Source organism: Squalius cephalus, assembly GCF_949319135.1.
Source record: "Squalius cephalus genome assembly, chromosome: 18".
Taxonomy (NCBI): Eukaryota; Metazoa; Chordata; class Actinopteri; order Cypriniformes; family Leuciscidae; genus Squalius; species Squalius cephalus.
Window position 1 is genome coordinate 31423067 of NC_137139.1, and position 24071 is coordinate 31447137.

The following is a 24071-nucleotide window of genomic DNA, read 5'->3' on the forward strand; positions in this document are numbered from 1 at the left end:
ACTTTCTGGACCGGCAGATGCAATTACCTAGCAGCCTATGAAGGAGTGAGACAGAATTTTCATTTTTGAGTGAACTAACCCTTTAAAGACATCTATACAGTCTCTGATGACCTCTTTGCAAAACATACTAACACTTACACAACCATGATGAATTCTGAACGGCCCTGTTTACTTTTCCTTGAGAAAGCTAAATATAAAAAAAAGAAAATTAAATAGGCTATCTAAAGTCTTTTCTATGATTACGCCATTTACGTAATCATTGTCAAATGTGAAAGAACTAAACTTCATCGTAGTAACGATTGAGTTTCTCGCTGTTTCTTTAACGGATGATTCGTCTGGACTCCCCGGTTACAGCCGAACTAACTTTAGTGCTGTTGTCAATTCACTTCAGTTTACATTCTTATGTAATGTGAATTTGTCACGAGGCCAAGGACAGTCAAACCAGCACGACCAGCCGCCTCGGGCCGCATAACTCTCGCTCTCGCCCGCGCGGATCGGGTTTCAGAGATGCGCTGTGGCATTCCCGGTTCCCCGGAGGAGTCCGTGCTGGAGAGAGAGGAAAGAGCATCAGTCAGTGTTTTCTCTGTTAAGGTTACGACTGTTTAGATGTTCTCAGACGTGTGGGACCAGTGATCAGCTTTAATGTGCTGCTGTAGGGTGAACAGAGCCGATTCCTCTGCTGTCAACAACACGAAAGCATCACAATCTTTTTTTTGTGTGTGTGCATGTGTGTGTAAAAGCCATAAAATATCCTTTAAAAGAACTCTTGTTGCCTGAGGTGATGGAACCAAGGACTGAGGAAAACTACCCTGGAAATCCAGAGTTCTCGCGAGAGCACAAACTGAATTTGCTCAGCGAGTTTACTCTGGCGTCGAGTAAGGCAAGGCAAGGCAATGATGCTCATTAACTATGCCCTTGTAGCCGAGCTGCACCAATCACATCGGTGTATCTGATACAGGCGGGCCAGAGGCGAGCTAAACAGATGATGACAGTGATTGGTCGTAGTGTAATCCAATTGCGTGCATTGAGATTTTCAAATGCATGCTTGGTGCCACCCCTCGAGTTGGGCGATTTTCATTACTCAATGCCAGACCATTAATCTTTCAGATTTGGGTCTGGATTTCCAGGCTAGAGGAAAACACTGTTTTCTACCAACTGATTCTATCATATTAGTTTCAATTAATGCAATTTCAATTGCATTAACATTTCATAGTATTCACTTCAAGTTGCAATAAAAACATACATTTACTAGATAAAAACACCCCTTGAAATGGCTGAAAGAGCTCATTCCTTTAAAAAAAAACAATAGACTTGCTATTGAAGTACACTCTACTGTTAAAAAATTGGGGTCAGTATATATATATATAATAGAAAGCTATTTGACAACTTCTAATAGGTTCAAATATCAGATTTCAGTGTTTACTTTGAGGTCAAAATACTGCAGATACTTTACCACACTGCCAAATTTGACATTTACAATGACCATATATTACAATATATATTACTAATGATTTTGAATTATAGATCAATATGATTATTCCAATGTTTTATTCAAAATAATTAATGTCTGCCTATTATGCTTATTCAGATATCGCCTTCATGTAGTCTGTAATATAGCTGGAAAGAAGGGGTTTAGAGAGACTGAATCCTTTATCGAACCGTTTCAGACACTGTGAGAAAGGGCTGATGCTGCAATGTATATTAAGAGTGTTTTTTGACCTTGGATGCAGTCAACCTGTTGTAAGAGACTCCAAAACAAAATTAGGAGTCTTTAAAATAACATAATAGGGGCACTTTCATTCATATAGTACACATAGTATAGACATTAAACTATCTGATGTCAAGACCCTTCAATAATAGTTTCCTGCTTGTGTCTAAACTCTCTGTATCTGTTAAACACACACACACACACACACACACACTCACACACACACACACACACACACACACACACACACACACACACACACACACACACACACACACACACACACTCGCGCATCTGTCTCTCTCATTGAGTGGGTCGGGCCGGTTTAATGGCTGCTATCTTTAACTGCTATTTATCTAATGGATCTCTAGAGAACAGCAATTTCTCACTCAGCATGAAGAGAAATTACGAGCTGAGCGTCTACAGCATGTCTCTCTCTCTCTCTCTCTCTCTCTCTCTCTCTCTCTACCCGACTAACATTTGCATTTCTGTGTGTATGTGGTTTATAAGGCAGATTTTTGTTTCCTTAAATGATTAATTGTGTTTGCATGTCTTTTGCTGATTGCATTTAGCAAGTAAGCAAAGGATTTGTCTTGGCTGCATGAGTAACTGTGAGTTACGTAACACTGGTTTTACTGTATTAAAACTTTTACAGTATTTATATTAACGGTAATCTGTTAACTATCAACTTTTACAAAAATAAAGGTCTGTTAATTGGTTATTTATTGGCAGTAAAGAACTCCCTTTCATCAATAACATTTTGGCTTTATATGGTTCATTGGAAATTTAAAAAAAGATTTAAATGTTTAATTATAGATATTGATATTTCATATCAGATCAGCACACTGGTTTCTATGTTCTTTAAACAAGTAATACCATGGTTTTCTAAAGAATCAAAAGTTCTCTGCAGAGTTTAAATCAAACGTTTTTAGAATCAAACGTTCTCTTGAAAACCTTTTATGTTTTTTCATTTGAACCTTCGTTTGTTTCAAATTTGAAACTGGATTCAGAAAAGCAGCTGAAAGTACTGAAATTAGCAGCTGATACAACCGACATGGTAAATACGATTATGACAGACTTAGTTTTGAATGAATAAAGAAATATTCCAGTCAACATGAAGTCAAAATAAACCTTATTTTTCCTGATCTTATTGCAAATCATTGCTGCAAAGTTTTTGTAATCTTCAAAATCAATGCAATTGCATTACATTAATCAAAATGTGATGCAAGGTATTATATATATATATATATATATATATATATATATATATATAATGTATAATTTTTTGGAAGTTATTAATGTGATCACTTTTCAAAGTTCTATAAAATCCTGATGGGGAAAATCATGTTACACTATTGTGCTAAATCTACATTTTTATATGCAGTAAATATTCATTAAATAATCAGATTTCACTGTGAAATGTGTCACATTGTGAAAATAAATGCATTGCAAATGCCATTTCATGACGACTTTAGTCCTTTATTTCTGTCATGACAACTCAGTGTTTGGCATGGTAATAGATATGACAATGTTGATATGTTTGGTCTTGGTGAAATAGATCTGCTACACTGCTTCTGCTGCTGTTTGTTCTTGTTGTTAATGCTGCTTCTGCTGCTATTGCTGCTGCTGTTATTGCTGCTGCTGTTATTGCTGCTGCTGCTGCTTTTATTGCTACTGCTGTTATTGCTGCTACTGTTATTGCTGCTGCTGAAGATTATTGCTGCTGCTGCTGTTATTACTGCTGCTGCTGCTGTTAATGCTGCTGCTATTGCTGCTGCTGCTGCTGTTATTGTTGCTGCTGATGATGATCATTGCTGCTGCTGCTGTTATTGCTGCTGCTGATGATGATGATCATTGCTGCTGCTGCTGCTGCTGCTGTTATTGCTGCTGTAGAGCAAGTATGTGACTTGCTACTGCCAGTACACAAATGACATGCTGCTGTGAACAAGTAAGGCATGCTGCTGCACAATATAGCATACATGAATTACCCGTAGCAGATCTATACAGGTGGAGCTGGGGAAGGTGGAGGGTTTCTGAAAGCGCACTGCAACTGCTACAGCAAATGCTGACCAAGTATTTGAAGGTTGATCAGTGAACTCATTGGCTACTGTGCCCTAAAGAAAATTATGTGATTGCAAGCAGATTGAGTTAAAGACCTATCAGCCGCCACCATCTAGAGCACAGGTGTCAAACTCAGTTCCTGGAGGGCCACAGCCCTACAGAGTTTTGTTCCAACCCTGCTTTGACACACAAACACCTGCAGTTTTCAAATAAGCCTGAAGGACTTGATTAGCTGATCAGGTGTGTTTAATTAGGGTTGGAGCTAAACTCAGCAGGGCTGTGTGGCCCTCCAGGAACTGAGTTTGACACCCCTGATCTAGAGTTTCATGACAGAACTTTGTTTTTATACATCGCTTTAAACAATACAGACTGTTTCAAAGAAGCTTCACACTAACAAAATGGAAATTAACTGTTGTCACTGTCATTATTGTGGCACGTTACTTTTAAAAGTACAAGGAAATCCCTGATAACAGGGACTCTCTCTCTCTCTCTCTCTCTCTCTCTCTCTGAACTGTGGACAGCCTCTTTTCAAAGACAGAGCAGACAGACAGAGGAATCAGAGTCCTGCAGTGTTCAGTTTAGACAGACACGGACAGAATGGATGGATCCGCTTAACAACATAAATCACTTACTTGCTTCAGAGGGACTTCAGAGATAGTTGACATGGAGGTTTAACTGGAGAGGCGCTGTCGTCTGGTCAGAATGGTACGGTAACTTTTTTTGTTCTGTATTCAAATCTTCTGCACCCGTGACTTCATGTCATGAACTATGAATGATAATGCAAAGACATCATTTATAAACTGCCGTTTCATTTTGAAAACCAATTTGACGCTTTGTGGCATTTTATAGAATCAATTCATGGCATGTATGGAAGTTTTAGACAGTGTTGTAAGTCGACAGTGAATCATAACGCATGACATTCCTCTGAGGAAAGTCAAGCGTCTCGTTCCTCATGCATCAGATGCTTGAATGCTCTTTGTTGCCTGACTGGCCTGGATAAACATGCAAACATTTGCTCCAACACGTGATTAAGGAACATAACAGAGTTACTTTTTGTTATCTAATTCTCAATTAATAATTTTATCAACAAAATCTATGAAAAAACATTTGGTGTAGGTTTTACTTTGAAACATATAAACCCTGAAAGTCAGTGCGAAGTTAAAATGGAAATCTGTTCTTGTTTTAGTCTGTCACTAAAGTGACTAGATTTATTATATGCACTCACTGACACAAATAAAATTGGTGTAGAAACCATTTTCACTCAGAAATTGCTAAAACAGCAAGTAACACAAACTAAATGTGAAGTCTGAAATAGTATTTTCTTGTAAAACTTACTCTAATATATATATATATATATATTTATTTTATTTTTTTAACAGTGCTATAGGATATTGTTTATATTTGAGTGTCCCTGCGTATGAGAGAGAAACTGGACACTTGTGTTCAAGAATCACTCCTACATCCCAACACACACACAGAATCAGTCATGTGATTTGATGGATGGCCGCTGAGGTCAGAGGAGATTCGAGGTCGCTGCGAGAATATTTCAGCAAGTCCTCAAACGTGGCGTCGGTTTCTCACTCGACATAAATGCGGATCATCAGTCAGAAATATATCGGGCAGGACAGATCCAGTATCACATACGTGTCCATTCTCACATCAGACACTTGCTAACCCACACAAGATAAAACTCGAGAAATTATCCGAGCTGGATTCAATCGAATAGGAGCAAGGAGTAATAGTATATTAATAATAATATAATAATAATAATAATGAAGGTAATCTATTTTCAAAGATTTCTCATTTTTGTTTGAAATGATCATACCAGTAAATACTGTAAAGTCACTCAAAAGCAACTGTAATTTGCAATCTCAGCAGAAATGGAAAGTTGATTTATTTTTTATGAAAGTTAAAAGTGCATTATTTTGAAGAATTTTCTTTTTTAATGGACATTCTGTCTATTCTAAGGAGTTTAGAGTCAGAAGTATTCTGACTGGCTCATTCATCAGCTGGAAAAATCATTCTGAAAGCGATTCCAACAATATCATTGCTCTGTTTTATCTTTACAGTTGCAGTTTGAACTTTGCTATTCTCATAAAATTAGAATACTTTATAATTATAGTTATGAATGGTGTGATTGGCCATTAAAGAGCCCCTATTATACCTTTTCAAATATTACATTTCATGCAGTGTAATATAGCTGTTTGTGTATGTAAAAGGTCTGTAAAGCTTCAAAGATAAAAATGCAGATAAATAGAGTTATTGTCTCCTAAAAGAAAGAATCGAATCTGAACTGCCTGAAACGAGTCGTCAGTAATTCCAGTCTCACTTCCTGCTTCCTGCCATCTGACCAATCAGAGCAGAGGAAGCTTACAGAAAGGCGGGGTTTAGAGAGACCGAATCTTTATTGAACCGTTTCAGACAGATGATGCTGCAATGGATATGAGAAAATTAAAGTGTTACAATGGATGCATGTAAACCAAATATAGGAGACTCCAAAACAAAATTATGATCTTTAAAAATAGTATAATAGGGACAAGTAAAAAATATTACATTTAAAATTGTATTTCTTTTTATTTCTCCTTTTGGATTGTATATACAGTAATAATTCATCTAATAATTGATCTGGACAGTAAATCCTGTGTGATCTATAACAGTTGAGCGGTCCCCGTCTCTGGTTTCTCTAACATCTTTCGGCCCTTGCCCTTAAATGTACACCTCTATGGTGTGCGTATATGCGTGCACATGCTTGAGCCCACTGGACACTAGGAATGTCCATTAACCCCGCTGAACCAGCAGAGTGGCTAAATCCAGATCCAGAGACTGAAGAGGAGGATTTGGGCCTGAGGGTCAGAGAACTCAATCTGAAACTGAAACTGAAAACTCCCTACAGACTGTCTCACACACCTGTCTGTCTGTCGGTGATACTCACTTGATTGAAGTCTTGTGTTTTTTGGTTGTAAGTCGAGCTGAATATTCAGGAGAGACAAATTCTCAGGCAGAGCGGTGGCTCGAGTCGTGGGGTTTGCAAATGGATCTGGCAGAGGGGTTAGAGACGGGCTTTGCCCTTTCTCTGCCTTCACCTGCCAGGTCCAGTGTCTCATCTCGGGGTCAGAGGCACGCTTTGCGGTTACTTCCACCCTGAATGAGGCACCGGGACTGCAATTATCCAGTTCTGAGGAGCTGAATGTTGTAGTTATCGAAACAGACTCCACTTCATGTAAAGCTAACAGCATTTTGAATCGTGTCCCTCCCTGCCTTCACTACATTATGAGCGGGGGGGGGGGGGGTGTTGGCATGTACGTCAGTGTGGGCTGACAGTTTCATTCATTAAAATTTTCCCTGTGTAGAAAAACACACGCACTATCAGAAGTTTTAGCTCCGCCCCTGTTGAGTCTGAACTAGCTCGGATCTCGCGCTTGCAGAGGATTTCCCCGTTTTCTCTTTTTCCTATTATCTCAACTAAAATGTGTGTTTGCAAGCTATGATTCTTTTTGTATTTAAATATGGATATTCAGCCTGTAATTCAGAATATGAAATACTTCTGTCCCGCAGAACCCAGAGTCCCTGGACTCGTCCATCCAGAGCTGTCTGTCTGTCCTCTACCCACCGTTTGAGGTCACGGCCTCCACTGTCCTCAGCCAACTCTTCCAGGTCATCGATGCTCGTTACCACGGAGACGCCCTCCAGTGTCTGACCGACTTCCTCATCCCTGCCAGGCATCTTCTGGAGAGAGTGCAGCAGTCGGCCTGTGTGAGTGTGGGGGGGAAATTTGTATATATAAGTGACCTTAGAAATTACAGTCGAACTAGTAACATACAAAAAAAAAAGTCTGCTAGTTACAGGACCTACAGATGTTTCTTCAAGTATGGGCACTGTAGAAACTTATGAAATAAACTCTTGTGAAGGGGTCCTATTGTGCTTTTTTTTTTTTTTTTTTTTTACATTTTCTTTAGTGTGTAATGTTGCGGTTTGAGCATGAATAAGCTCTGCAAAGTTACAAAGTTATTCTCTATATCAGTGTAACTGTTTCTGAACTTCCTGAAACACCTCCATTGTAGTCTTGAGTTTTCTTCCAGGAACAAACATGTCACAATATTCCTCATTTAAATTATTAATACGCAGAATAAAGGGGCAGGGCCTGGTTCAGTTAGTTAGTAGTGTGTTGAAACTGGTGGTTATAGTAAGGGGAGGGACATTTCCCAAACACACTCGAAGTGCTTGACCAATCACAACACACTGATCCAGCCGACCAATCAGAGCACAGTGTGCTTTTCAGAAGGAGGGTCTTCATAGAGACAGGAAGTAAACAGAGCGTTACTGACAGACTGGGAAGAGAGGAGCTGCAACAATGGAGAATATGGGGAAAATAATCAACAATCAAGCAGGAAAATCTGTTCTAGAAGAGCCCAAAAACAACATCAAGACTTTGTAAAAGGGCATAATAGGGCATTAAATGTGACCATCAATAAATATTAATATAATTTTATATATTTATTAATTATATATATTTTTAAGACATAAAATGCCCAAACTTGAAGAAACACCCTTACACTTTCTCTTATGCATGCATATTATGTTGATGGAAAACGTCCATGGAAACAGTATACACTGACTACTCTTATTCTCTTATACTGTAAATGCTTTCTGATTACTAAAAACACAACATTTGACATTAATGTCTGAAAATTGTTAGAAGCACATTATCTGATGATATTCATCCGCATCAGTCTGAGTTCAGCTAATATGAGAGGCTCTCGGACAGATCATCACTCCGATATCTTATTGAGATAAGTGTTTCAGACCGTCGCAGTATCTGAGGTCAGTCAGTGAGTGACTGTGATGTCCGTCTGCTCAGATGATTATAGGACATGTCTTTGATATCAAGAGTATCGCTCCATGCTGTTCACATAATGCACTGTCCTTCAAAGCCCTTCTTCAGTCTGCTTCCACAGATATTCATCTGAAGCCAGTGCCATGGGCTGCACTGCATAATTTTCTATTCATAATCGCTATCTATATTAGTAAAAGAAGAATGATCTTAATTTAATTGGCTGTTGTAACTTAATTCTTGGCTGTCAGCATTTAACATTGGAATGTGAACACTGAAAAAGGCTTTAAAATGATTAAGCACTTACATGTGACATGTTGAGGAAGTCTTATTGCTTCATTATTTACAAATCAAATGTGGTTTTCAAAATGCATGACTATGCACACGTTTCATTGGTCCTAAAGGTAATATTTACTTTGGGAGTGAATTCTATCTATCTATCTATCTATCTATCTATCTATCTATCTATCTATCTATCTATCTATCTATCTATCTATCTATCATTCTATCATTTGTTCTATCGTTCATTTTATTGTTCTATCATTCTTTCTACCATTCTATCCATCCATCCATCCATTCATTCATTCATTCATCCATCCATCCAAGGCTTTTCAAAACTTTTTAACACTGTAAAAAATGATATGATCAATAAGTTATAACATGTTTTTACATTGCTTTAACTCACCAAAATAAGTTCACATACAATATACAAATTTCAACAAATTTCTTTTTTGTCAGTTTAATGTAACTTTAGTTGAATGTTAAAAAAAATAAGAGTTAAGTTAAATTTAGTAAATAAAGTGCAGTGACAAGATTTTTTTTTTTTTAAAAGTTGTGTGAATTTTTTTTACTCATATTTTAAATTCGTTTTAACTGCTTCCTTAGGATGCAGCATTCCAATTTGAATTGTAATTTGAATTTGAATATGTTTGCCGCCTAATTTAACATTTAAAATGTTAAAATTCCAATTGGAATTCTCTGTATGTCCTGAACAGGCTCCGTACTCTCAGAGGGTGTTCAGCTGTGCCGGGTGGCCTTTGTGTTTAAAGGATCGCATCGTGATCCAGCTTGCTCCCGTTAACCCTTTGCTGCTCAGACCGGGAGACTTTTACCTGCAGGTTGTGCCGTCTGCGAACCAGGCCGCCCGCATCGTGGTCCAGAGCCTTTTAGAGGTGGAAACCCCAGTACCTGAGACCTCTTACCCCAGCATCTTCACTGAAGCCTGGCTTCGGGAGCTCAACGACGGGAGACATGGAACGCCTCTGGCTCGCTGCGTCCTCAAAACCGAGCAGGGCATAGTCAAAGTTCCCTGGGAAGAGGTGGCCAACCCTGAATTCAAGGACAATCGGAGTATGGCCTCCTCGTCTCCGTCAAACCAACAGGAGTCTTTGAGTTCGTGCCGTCCACACACACCTCCCCCTTCTAATTTCTCCGTAGAGACGAGGATTTGTCCTGCACGGGATGGTATAGCAGTGTCCTTGCGTTTGATAGACAGCAGTAGTAGTTCCAGACACACTGAAATGGATCCGTCTGGGATCCGGCCGGTGGGATGGGTGTCTCCAAACACATGGGACAGCCGAAGTAAGAGCAGTTTGGTAAGCAATTGCATTGCTCTTACCAAAGAAACCCAAGGATATTCACAGACTCCTCTGCTGAGGTCCAGCGGTGCGACTCGGGACCGAACTGCTTGTGTGCGCACCGTGAGGTTTGCAGAGGATCCCTGTACGCCGTGCATGCAGAGGAAACACGGGACCAAAGCCCAAAAATGTCGGTTCACGGAAGAGCCCATTAAACCCAAAGGAAGATCTGAGCGTCCAAATGAACATGCTCAGGAAACTGCAGATCAGTGCAGCTCTTCAAAAACAGATTGGTTAGGAAATTACTCCAGCGGAGGGCGTGAGGAACAAACCCAGAACAATTCTCAGGACTGTTTTACTCCGCCTGTGGTTGGGACATCTGAGAAATGCCACATTGTTGTCCAAGGACAGACAAGTGAGGTGGACAGAAGCAGCTACTTAGAAATGATCCCAAGGCTGCATGTGGTTCCTGGGAAGAAAACCACCACTTTTGGGCTTGTGTCTCCGAAGTTAAACAGAAGACGATTCGTTGTGACTCAAGGTTTGGATTATATCGGTTTCGTCTAGGCAACATGCTAATCTAAGAAAAAAGGAGGAAAAGATCAAATATTTTCAATATGTTATATTTAAATACATGATATTACAGTCCTTATGATCATCATATTAGAAGCAAAACAATCTCTTTGAACATGTTTTTAATGCATGTTGACTTATTCCCTTGAAGATCTCTCTCAGGACCCAAAAACTCTGTCGCCTCCTGTTACTGGACCGAGGATAAATCATTCAGACTCCCCAGCGCAAGCTGAAACAGAGAGACCACCATCCAGACCATCAACTCCTACTCCACTTAATGCTGATGGCCTTCTTCACTCAGGAATCGTGTGTCTAACAGGTAAAAAAAAAAAAAAACATTTATCATGCCAAATTAATGTAATTTGGTTAGTTGAGTCAGACCTTTGTCTTACAATTTATTTTGATCACGTAAATGCATTTTATGCCTTGCAAATTAAAATGGATGTGAAACCATTTTGAATGGTTGAATGATCTGGCTGTCTGATATACTGTAGATAAGTCGAATGATTTGTGTCAGTCTTGGTGGTAGCATCATTAAAAATGAGTTAAAAAATAATTAACCAATCAGTAATGCTTTGCATTAAATGCCGTTATTTCCAACTATTATTATAAATCATCTTTGTAAAGAAAACATTTGATGATTTTTTTTAATGTATAAAAAAAGTATAATAAATAATATTTTGTCAATAATATTTTTTTAATAATAAATCTAAAAATTAATTACATTTGAAATTAAAATAAATAAATAAATGTAAATGTATTTTTAAATGATACATTTAAGTGTACAAATATTAAAAATGAATAATTTAAAACCAGTAAACTGCATATTTTTATTTTAAATGATACATTTATAAATAAGTAAATAAAAAATTGTGTAATAAATAATAGTTTTCAGTAATTATTTGAATGAAACCTAAAAAATGCATTTAAAATTAAATATATAAATATATTTTAATTAAAAAAATAAATAAATTGGTTTGTCATATATATATATATATATATATATATATATATATAAACTTTTAAATAAATAAAATTGTATAATGTTTTATAGATGTTCATATAATGTAGATGTTTATATAATGTTCACAACGCAGGTTGTGCTTTCTATTGGAACTGAATGCTTTATACACTCCGCAAGGCAAATGAAAGCAGATGATGGAAACCAGTCATGAAAGCATTACCCACTGTCAGGCCAGCGCTGTGTCACGGTCCACTGTCCATCTAACCTCATCTGCCTCCTCCAGGTGGACAGGACCGTTCAGGTCGAGCAGTTCTGGAGATTTACGGAGATCATCAGGTCTGGACTTCTGCACACATCTCAAGCCAGGAGATCTGCAAACTTCTGCTGTACTTCCACACCATCACCAGGTACAACAGCACTCACACACATACAGATGCATGGAACTAGATTCAACAGCATTGTAATTTTAAGCTTTCAAACTTGTAAACTTGTCGTGGTTATTTGTAATATTGTGTAAAATAAATGTTTTCAGCAAATGTGGAAATATCATTTGCTACCTTTAAATTACATGTATGCATTATATCAGCCAGCAATTTGAATGTTAACCATGTGTTTTGTAGGAAAGAGATGAAAGATGTAGGGATGACGGTGGTGTTTGATGCACGGAAGAAGCCGCCGCATCCAGAGTTTGCCAAAGCTCTCCTGATGCTCCAGGTGGCCGTGTGTTTTTTTGGGTTAAAACTGTAGCTTGAGAACATTTCTAAATATATATTTGAGCACTAAATCTTGAGCGTTGTCCACAGGAACAGGATCCTCGTGCAGTGCACTGGATTCTTCTGCTGGTGAATAAGGACAGTCTCCACAGTCATGAGAAAAGGCCCAGCGTTACGGTCAGAAGAGTTGTTGTTTTCCCCCTATAATCACACACACCTGGCTTCTGTGGTTCTCTTTATGATATAGTTGTGCAAGTAAGATTATTTCTCACAGACTTTGATCTTCTCAACGCTCTGCAGATGGAAACAGTGACGTCATTTAAGGCTCTACATAAAATAGTGGACGTCGGTCAGATAACTGCGGCTCTACACGGGTCCTTACCGTACAATCACTGTGACTGGATACAAATACATCAGGTACATTATTGTGTAGCCAGCATTATTAATAAAATATTAATGTATTATTATTATTATTATTATTATTATTATTATTATTATTATTATTATTATTATATTTAATTAGTATTTTATACATATAATATTATAATAGACAATATAAAATATTTAATATAATAATACAATATTAATATGAAATTATATTTATATTACATTATATTTCCATTATCAGTTATAATAGTATAATAATATATTGAATATATTATAATTTATATTATATTATTTTTAATTAAATACTATTTTAATATTTATTGTATAATATTTTGATTATTAAATTATATAGTTATTTTTATATTTTAATTAGTATTTTATAAATGTTTTATTATATCAATTATAATATTATCATACAGTGCTATGCATAAGTTTAGACACCCATGCTAAAGTTGACTAAAAAGAGGAATAAAAAATCATCTTTTGGAAATTGAACTTAATGCCTTAATTTAAAAAATTAGGAAAAATCCAACCTTTAAGGACACCAATTTTCTTTGTGAATGAATAATGTATCGTAAATAAATAAATGTTCTTCCTTAAAATACAGGGTGCATAAGTTTGGACACCCCTATGTTAAATTCCCATAGAGGCAGGCAGATTTTTATTTTTAAGTATTTAAAAAAAAAAAAATTTTTAGGATACTATGCATCCTGATAAAGTTCCCTTGGCCTTTGGAATTAAAATAGCCCCACATCATCACATAGCCTTCACCATACCTAGAGATTGGCATGGTTTTATTTCAGTTAGCCTAATTGCTAGTTTGATTTGCATTGAGAGATGATCTTATGGAAAGTACTCCATGCCAATCTCTAGGTATGGTGAAGGCTATGTAATGATGTGGGGCTATTTTAATTCCAAAGGCCAAGGGAACTTTATCAGGATGCATAGTATCCTAAAAAATAAATTAAAAAAAATACTTAAAAATAAAAATCTGCCTGCCTCTATGGGAATTTAACATAGGGGTGTCCAAACTTATGCACCCTGTATTTTAAGGAAGAACATTTATTTATTTACGATACATTATTCATTCACAAAGAAAATTGGTGTCCTTAAAGGTTGGATTTTTCCTAATTTTTTAAATTAAGGCATTAAGTTCAATTTCCAAAAGATGATTTTTTATTCCTCTTTTTAGTCAACTTTAGCATGGGTGTCTAAACTTATGCATAGCACTGTATTTAAAATATTACAAATTATAAAATAGTAAAAATGATATTGTAATATGCATTATATATATATATATATACAGTATATATATATATATATATATATATATATATATATATATATATATATATATATATATTTATTTATTTATTTATTTATTTATATTCATTATTATTATTATATAACATTATATTATATAATATATTAAAATTATTATTATTATTATTATACTGTCAATTATAATTCTAAAACATTAACATTATTATTATTATATTAAATGACATCATATATTTTTTAATAATATTGTTATTTATTGTTATTACTATGTATGAATTATTATGTAATATTATATTTATAATAGTATTATATTAAATTAATTATGAAATTATTATAATATTTATGATTATATATTTATTACTATGTAAATATTAACACATTATTATTAATATTAGTAGTATTATTTTTAAATAAATGAGCTATTTTATTTTAAAGTTTCTCTAACCTTGCATATCTGTACAAACATGCACCACTTTTTCTGTTACAGAAACTGTATCCATTTGTGTCAGACCTGCAAGAGGCGTCCGCTCTGCTATCAGGAGCTATAAAGAAACTAGAAGGTGTTCATAAAATCGACACAGTGCAGGTACAGTAAAACATTTTTATCTGCTCTCGTCCCGTCATAAACTGACTGCCTCCAAACTAAATTTATCCACAAAGGAAGGCATGCTGTTCTTACTTAAAGATGATGCACAGACCTCTGTGAATATGTAAAATGACAGAAATTCTTGTATGGAAATCAGGATGTGCATCAGTGCATTGAGGAGCAGGCAGCTCTAATGAAGGAAGTGATGGAAGACACGCGATTGGTCGGCTTGCAGAGGGGAGGCGGAGCCATGCTGGCCAGGCTGAGGCTGGAAACTGATGTGAGGTCGCCACACTGTGAACAGAGCTGGTAAAAACACGCATTTCAACACACTTCACTCTCAAACCACAGAATGACAAATAAAAAAGGTAATTGTGACTTTATATCTCACAATTATGACTTTTATCCCAAAATTGTGTGATATAGTGTCACAATTATGTGATGATAAAGTCAGAATTGCCTGATATAAAGTCTCAATTAATAATAAACTTGAAATTGAAATTGCATATTTATATCTCGCAATTCTGACTTTATAACATGCAATTGCGAGTTATAAATTCAGAATTGCATGATATAAAGTTGAATAAGTTAAATATTCAAGGTTATATCTCGCAATTCTAAACTTGCAATTGCGTGCTATAAAGTCAGAATTGTGATATAATTGGACTTTATAACTCGCAATTGCAAGTTTAGAATTGCGAGATATAACCTTGAATCCCGAGATAAAAAGTCACAATTATCTTTTAAAATGTTATATTCTGTGGCGGAAAAACGCTTCCATACAAACTTGAGCTAGATGAATGACTAAGCAATTAAACTACAATATAGTTTATTCCAATATCACTTCAAAGTACATGTGATGTGATGAAATCACCAGTAATAGTGGAATGGAAAAAACACATTCTACTGATCATGCATTTAATATTGAAGATCCCTGATGGAGTAAATCATCTGTTTTGCTGCAGTGAGGTGATTGACACAGTCACACACCTGTACAACGCCATGGAGGAGCAGGTGCATGTTCTCGCCAGGAAGTCCAACGTGTCCCTGCAGCACCTGGACTTCCTGTTACAGCTCAGAGAGATGGAGGCCAGGTTTGCAAAGGTACAATCATAGATCTCAACACAAAACACAAACGGAAAGGTTTTGAAAAATCAAAGGTTTTAGTACTACGGTAATGCCACAATATACAGTACATTACCGTTCAAAAGTTTGGAGTCGGTACGATTTTTTTATGTTTTTGAAATAAGACTCTGATGCGCACTAAAACATTAATTATTTGATTAAATACGGTCATTTTACAGTAAGATTATACAGTAATAACAGTATTATTGTAAATCTTTAAAATAACTGTTTTCTATGTGAATATACTGTAAAATGTCATTTTTTCCTGTGATGATTTATCATTACTCCAGTCTTCAGTGTCACTTGATCCTTCAGAAATCATTCTAATATGATGATTTGATGCTCAAGAAACAATTCTGATTATTATCAATGTTGAAAACAGTTGTGCTGCTTCATATTTTTGTGAAAACCGTGATTTTTTGTATTCTTTGATTAATAGAAAGTTCAAAAGAACAGAGTTTATTTAAAACAGAATTCTTTTGTAACATTATAAATGTCTTTACTGCATTCCTGCTGAATAAAGGTGTTAATAAAAGTAAAAAAACAACAACTTTTGTACAATAGTGTACATTCATCTTCTGCATCTGGAGTAGATCTGTAGCGTGTAGTTCAGTAAGCGTGTCTGTGTGTAGATGAAGGAATGGTTGGACACAGAAGGAGAAACGCAGCTCCTGCAAGCCGAATCTGTGGACGACTCCAGTGAACGAATCCAACACACACTGCAGAGTTTCCAAGCTTTTCTCTCCGAAGCAAACGTAAGTGAAAGTCAAGAAACGTAATGCTGTGCTGCTGCAGAAGTGACTTCATTTAGGGATTAAACTAAATCTTTTCTCGTGTTATGCATGTTTCAAAATCATTAACCCAGCTAACAAATATATGTTCTAAGAACGTTCCCATTAGGTTATGAAAACGTTATTTCTGAACGTTCTCTGAACATTCAAAACGTTACGTTTTTTTGTTTGTTTTTTTTATTGGGGGGGGGGGGGGGTGATTATGCGAACATTAAAGTCCACTTGTGGTGAGCAAAAGACAGTCTCAAAAACACGGCTTGAAATTGCTGGTGTTTCTGACGTCCCAAACTACCTTGTAACCAATCAGATCAATGTGTGATTGTCAACGAGTGGATCTCTGAGCTGAGTGAGTGAGTGGAAGCGGGGCTCATTGGCATATTCACAGAACCGCGTTTACTAAATGTGGTGAATGTACTAAAGGGTGTGGAGTTACATTCAGGATATTTTAAGGCATGAAGGCTTAAGCCTTTATAAGGCTTTTATAATACATTTAAAAACATTTTAATATGTAATTTTGGTGATCAAAGATGAGTTTTAAGGGATAAAATTATTGACTTTAAGGGAATATTCCATTTTATCATTTGACAAACATTTATGGGAATGTTACTTTTGAATGTTCTCTGAACATTCTGAAAAAAAAAAAAAAAAAAAAAAAAAGAGACAACCGTTCAACTAAAACATTCAAGAAAGCCGTTTTCAAAAGTTTGTGTTTTCAGGCACCAAAAACGCCGTTGACGTGTAAATGAACGTTTTACGTTTTTAGTTGAAAACGGTGTTGTATAAACAGCCCCTCTGGTAGTTCCTGCACCGGTTCTGTTTTACCTTGATTATGTGTATTTAAGCCCTCGGTTTCCTTTGTTTCATTGTCTGGTATCGTCTTTGTTTCATGTGGTTGTGTCTTAGTTCGTCCCTGATTTCTCCTGTATGTTCCTTTGTGGATTAATAAAGAAGTGTTTGTTTGGATTCTCTTGCGTCCTGCAATTACTACACCTACGGTTCTTAACTCAATTCTAAAGAAGGCTTTATGCCAAAAAGGTTGAAGAAATGTCTTAAAGGGGGGGTACAATGGTGTTTCATGTATTCAGAGTTGTTTACAGTGTTAAAGAGATGGATTCTCATGCTAAACATGGCCAAAGTTTTTAAAAAATATTTTGGACGAATAATGGAGAATTTCTGTGCCGAAAATCTTACTTCCGGGTTGGTACAAGTTTCGGCTGTTTTTTTTTCGACCGTGGATCTAATGACGTAGACCAGAGTGGAACTCCTTATATGAGCATTTCTCCCGGAAAAGCGCGGCCGCGCACACGTCGACCAGAGGAGAGCGAGACCGCGCACATCAACGCGCTTCAACAGGAAATCATCGGCAGCGCTGCATAGTGTCTCCAAAGTGTGTTTTTGGATGTGAGGGAAAGCTTACCATGTTCAGCTTCCCAAAGAACCCAGTGTTAGGAACAGTGGATGCAACGATGAATGTTTTATAAACAAAGCCCAGATCGACGGATTCTCTCTATGACTCTGGCTTCGCCCACACGGCCCGCCTCCAGACGCTCGGTTTTTTCCGGAAAGACTCGGTACAGCCTATCTTTTCTGTTATAAATATAATAAAACTAAAGACTTTTTGGAGATATGAAGGATGCAATACTACTCTATAGGTACTCAAGATTAACAGGAGATTGAGTGAAAATGAGCATTTCACCCCCTCTTTAAATGATTGCATAAGATAGGTCGTTTAACAAGGTATTTCAATTTATTCTAGTGATAAAGTGTGTTTACAAGCTGCATTATTCATAAAAATGTATTAAAACTAAATACTGTACATAAAATGATCCCATGATGGAAAGGCTCTATGTATGAAGCGTCTGACAGAAAGAACCCTTTACGATTCCATATAGAACCTTTTCTTCTAAGAGTGTGGGAAGCTGTTTAACCGTGTGTATTTGTTGAAATACCAGGAGCGAAAGCACCAGGCGATGATGCTGGTGTCCGACGCGGAGAGAGTGCAGGGGCCGAACTATCCCGAGACCGAGGTGTTTCACAGGATGGTGTCCACGTTTAAATCCAGCCTGGCTGAGTTTGTGTCGCGGGCCGAGCGCTGCTGTGAAGAGATGGGGATGATGGTGTACATCTGCCACTTCTGCGAGAGGGTACGTCTGACAGTTTCATTCATTTCTTCACTTACTTTATATATAAACTAAAACCAAAACATTCATATGGCTTATTACAATCAATTCCAGTTAGCTTGCACCATGATCCTTTAAGGCCATATTCAGCATTTTTTGCATGTCCAGATTTTATTCAGGTGGGTTTTTGAAAGTCAGGACAGGAAAAAAAAAAAGAAAAAGAAAAAAGCATATTTGGAGGTGGTTTGAAATGTGATTTTTACAGATGCGGCTGCTCAAGTCGGATTTCAAATTGTCTTTTGGCTCACTCTTAACATGACACACAACGATAACATCAAAACCAGTGACCAGTGATCAATTTAATGTGTCCATTCTGAATAAAAAGTATTAATATCTTAAAAAAAAACACTGACCCCAAACTTTTGTATAATGTATGGCTGCAAAATGCATATTCTCTTCCAGGTTGAATCAGTCCTGCCAATATAGTGAAAATTCAAATCATGAGATCATGCTGCCATCTTGTGTTTTATGTTATAACTAGTCATCAAATATAAACTTGCCTTCTTTCAAAAAATACATCTGGTTAGTTCAACAAAGAAATTTCGGTAACACTATTTTACAGTGTCCTTGTTACATTTGTTACATGTACTTACCATAGTAATAACAGTAAATCATGCATAATTACATGTAACTAACCCTCAACCAAATCCTAATCCTACCCTAACCCTATAGTAAGAACATGTAGTTGCTTAATATTACTCAGTACTTAAATATATAATTGCACTGTAACAATAACCGAAATTTCCTATTGATATCAACACAGTATTTCTTTTGGAGTTTGGACTTTTTTAAAATTCATATAATGCCAAAAATCCCCCCAAAAATCGATCTTCTCTCTCAGGCTTCAGCCGTGGCCAGCGACTGCAGGCGATTTTTGGATCAGGATCAATATTGCGGTTCCCCAGACGAAGAGAGCTGGGCCCGTCTTCATTCTCACCTGCAGAGGTTAGACGAGTTTTCTCCCGAACACTTCCAGGACGTGAGAGCGCAGGCGTGCTCCAGCCCCAGGGCTCTGCGGGTGTGGGACGCCGCCTGGATCCACTGCCAGGACGTCCGGCGCCGGCTGGAGGAGAGACTGGCAGGAGCTCAAACACCTGCTGGACGAGGCTCTGACTGGCCGGAGAAGATTCCAGGTGAGGATTCAGGAGCGTCTGTAAGATAGGGTGGGGCGGGATGATATGGATGCTTGATTGTGCCCCGGAATAAAAAGAAAAATAATTGCGACTTTTATCTCACAATTCAGGCTTTCCCCCCCTCACAATTCTACGTTAGAAACTCAAAATTGCGAGTTTGCATTGAGTTAACATATTACAATTCTGTTTTTTGTGGGGGTTTTTATGCAACAGAATAATTATTTTTTGTGGTTGTTGTTATTTCTGCCACAGAATAAATAAATAAGATAATTGCGACTTCTCATAATTCAGGCTTTTTTCCCCTCAAAATTTTTCACATCTTGCAATTTTGACTTTTTTTCTCCTCGCAATTCTGTTTTGTTGTTGTTGTTTCTGCCACAAAATAAGAAAAAAGGATAATTGCGACTTTTTCTCTCACAATCTTATCTCTTTTTTTTTCCTCAGAATTCTGAGTTTAAATTTCGCTATTCTTTGTTTTTTATTGCACTCTCTCACAACTCAGGCTTCTTTTTCTCTCCCAGTTGTGAGTTTATATCTTGCGATATATTTATTTTGAATTTATATTTTACAATTCTGACTTTTTTCTCTGAATTATGGAGTTTACATCACACAATTCTGTTGTATTTACATTCTCACAATTCTCATTTTTTTTATTCTGTGTTAATTATTTATTCAGAATAAAAATAAAAAGTTAATTTCGACTATTTATCTCACAATCCTGACTTTTTAAAATTATTATTCCACATAAGCTTCCATATGTATATTTGTTGTATTCGTCCTAAGTTGCTTTTTTGTTCTTATTTTAAATAACAAAAATAACTATATTGTGATATATCTCATTTCTCCAAGATTTTGGTCCTATCACCGGTCCAGTACAAGATGAGCAGGAGTTTGTGCCAGATCCGTCAGAGAGCAGGGTGAGTCGATCGAGAGACAGCATGCACACCACCGTCACCTGCTTCAACTTCAGATCCAACCACAAAACCCGAAGAGAGTCCAAAACCGCACAGACCACCAAGGAAAATCCAGCAGACTGCGGGCACAGAAGCAGAAACGTTAGCAGAAGAGCTTCCCAGGACCAGAAGCCGGTCGCAGGCTCGGGTACGGTGGGGTGTCAGTGGTTCCCTTGGCAAGCGGCGAACAGAAACGTCAAGAGATCTGAGCTCCACATCACGGAGCCCATCCTCTCACAGGACCAGGAGTACGGGAACCCTCGTCGCGGCAGCTTCTGCTCTCAGACGGCCCGTGGATCCGAGACCAACTGGAGAACTGATGGAGAAAACACTGCATCCAGCCCAGAAAGCCCAAACAGAACCATGTGAGTTATATGGTGTTCCTGTGCCCATTCCAGACGCTTAAAGACAACATGGAATTAATATTGATAATGTTTACTTGGTAACACTTTACAATAAGGTTCATTAGTTAACATTAGTTAGCATGAACTAAGAATGAACAGCATTTATTAATCTTTGTTAATGTTAATTTCAACATTTACTAATATTTTATCAAAATCTTGGGTTATATTTTATTTTAAGGTGTCATTGTTATAGTGTAATTATATATTTAAGTACTGAGTAATATTAAGCAACTACATGTTCTTACTATAGGGTTAGGGTAGGATTAGGATTTGGTTGAGGGTTAGTTGCATGTAATTATGCATGATTTACTGTTATTACTATGGTAAGTACATGTAACATATGTAACAAGGACACTGTAAAATAAAGTGTTACCAAATCTTGTTAACATTAGTTAATGCACTGTGAACTAACATTAACAAACAATGAACAGCTGGATTTTTATTAAATAACTAACAAAGATTAGCAAACACAGTAAATAATATATTGCTCATGGTTAGTTCATGTTAGTTAATGCTTTAACTAATGTTAACTAATGAACTTTATTGTAAAGTGTTACCGTTTACTTTAATAAATGTTTCCGGTCTAATTGTAAAATAAATCATTAGTGTGAGTTGTTTTTTTTATATCCTTTAATTAAAATGTAATAATTTTCTCTGCCTTTGAAACAACTTTTCTTTTTCTCCAAACTTTTAAACAGTATAACAGGGGATAAAATTCTCAATATTTTTCATTTGCTATTTCTTTCTCTGTCCAAAAGCTTTCACTGATGTCAGAAAGGTAAAGTTACGGTAATAAGAACAAATATAGGATTATAAAAGTGACAACACCGTGTTGTTTCAGATTGTACTACTGGAAACCATAATTGTTATTCTAATGGTAAACAAGATTTTACCATTATTTACATACCATATGTAAATAGTGTAGATTTCAATAGTGTCATTGTGATCATGACCAGCTATTTTGAACATCCAAAATAGCTATAGTATTACCATGGTGCCATGTGCAAAAATACATGGTAATATAATGATTTGGATTTGGATTATTTTAGAAATCTGTTGTTATCTTTATTTCCCGTCAGGAAGCTTCACCGCGTCATGGAGGAGCTCCTGCTGACGGAGGTGGAGTACGTCCGCTCTCTGGGATACATCTTGACTCATTACTTCCCCCTGTTGGCCAGACCCGACATACCGCAGGATCTGCGCGGTCAGCGCGGACGAATCTTCGGAAACCTGGAGAAACTGTACGACTTTCACTGCCAGCACTTCCAGCAGGAACTGGAGTCCTGTCAGGAAGAACCACTGAGAGTCGGACGCTGCTTCCTAAACCACGTAAGACAACAGTTTAATCATAGTCATGCTGCTTTCACTTCTTAAAACTTACAGAATATCATTCTGACCTTGTACGAAAATCTATTAAAACAGAGAGAGAGTTTTGGACTTTACGCACTTTACAGCAAGAACAAACCCCAGTCTGATGCGCTCATTCAACATCATAGATACTTCAAGGTGAGGAACCTACAATTGGTTATACATAAATTAAACAAATATATATATATATATATTTTTTTTTTTAAATATATTTTTTTTTGCTCATCGAGGCTGCTTTCATTAGATAAAAATACAGTTAAAACAGTAGCATTGTGAAATATTATTACAATTTAATATAACAGTTTTCTGTGAATTTATTGTAAAATGTAATTTATTCCTGTGATCAAAGCTATATTTTCAGCATCATTACTCCAGTCTTCAGTGTCACATGATCCTTCAGAAATCATTCTAATATGCTGATTTGGTGCTCAAAAAACATTTATGATTATTATCAATGTTGAGAACATTTGTGCTGCTTCATATTTTTGAGGAAACAGTGATACATTTTATTTTTCAGGATTCTTTGATGAATAGAAAGTTCAAAATAACAGCATTTATTTGAAACTGAATTTTTTTGTAACATTATAAATGTTTTTACTAATCGCATTTGATCAATTTAATGCATCCTTGCTGAATAAAAGTATACATTTCTTTACAAAAAAAATATCTTACTGATATATATGAAATCAAACTTCTTCCGTTCCTGTCCAGCGTAAGCAGATGGAGTTGGGTGACAGCATGGATCTCTCCTCATACCTGCTGAAGCCCGTCCAGAGGATCAGTAAATACAGCCTTCTGCTGCAGGAGATCCTGGACGAATGTGTGCCGGATCAGAGCGGAGAACAAGAGGAGATCCGGGCGGCTCTAGAAGTGGTGCGGTTCCAGCTGCGGCACGGGAACGACCTGCTCACCATGGACGCCATCCGGGACTGCGATGTTAGTGGTGAAATTTAAAGTTGAATTTTAATAACCTGTTAAAAAATATATTTTCAAGATATAGTTCACCAAAAGTTGCACTTTGGTCGCCATATACACTCACATTTATGTACAGTGGTTGAGAGAGCTCAACGTGCTGCAACTGAAGACATGCAAATGTAAAAAAACACCAGCAAATAAAAAAAAACATCTTCAACAGTTTGACAACACATGCTACAAATACTCACAACGCAACCAAATTCAGAAACATGCTTCAAATACTCACAATACAACCAAATACAGAAACATGCTTCAAATACTCACAACACAACCAAATACAGAAACATGCTGCAAATACTCACAATACAACCAAATACTCACAATACAACCAAATTCAGAAACATGCTTCAAATACTCACAACGCAACCAAATACAGAAACATGCTGCAAATACTCACAACACAACCAAATATAGAAACATGCTTCAAATACTCACAATACAACCAAATACAGAAACATGCT

The 24071-nt window shown here is 36.7% G+C and overlaps 1 protein-coding gene across 1 annotated transcript in view; it reads left to right on the top strand.

The window, feature by feature from the left end:
* Window positions 1–24071, top strand: part of quoa (quattro a) — a gene marked incomplete at its 5' end in the record, with an annotated part of 67027 nt that overhangs the window by 36405 nt on the left and 6551 nt on the right. Inside the window, 17 exons of the mRNA XM_079850189.1 lie at window positions 7325–7522; window positions 9596–10718; window positions 10902–11069; window positions 11998–12121; window positions 12335–12428; window positions 12518–12604; window positions 12728–12844; window positions 14583–14681; window positions 14839–14990; window positions 15647–15785; window positions 16439–16561; window positions 18550–18741; window positions 19619–19910; window positions 20760–21228; window positions 22347–22596; window positions 22690–22773; window positions 23347–23571. Of these exons, the coding sequence (XP_079706315.1) occupies window positions 7325–7522; window positions 9596–10718; window positions 10902–11069; window positions 11998–12121; window positions 12335–12428; window positions 12518–12604; window positions 12728–12844; window positions 14583–14681; window positions 14839–14990; window positions 15647–15785; window positions 16439–16561; window positions 18550–18741; window positions 19619–19910; window positions 20760–21228; window positions 22347–22596; window positions 22690–22773; window positions 23347–23571 (3936 nt within the window). The remainder of the gene's footprint in view (window positions 1–7324; window positions 7523–9595; window positions 10719–10901; window positions 11070–11997; window positions 12122–12334; window positions 12429–12517; window positions 12605–12727; window positions 12845–14582; window positions 14682–14838; window positions 14991–15646; window positions 15786–16438; window positions 16562–18549; window positions 18742–19618; window positions 19911–20759; window positions 21229–22346; window positions 22597–22689; window positions 22774–23346; window positions 23572–24071) is intronic.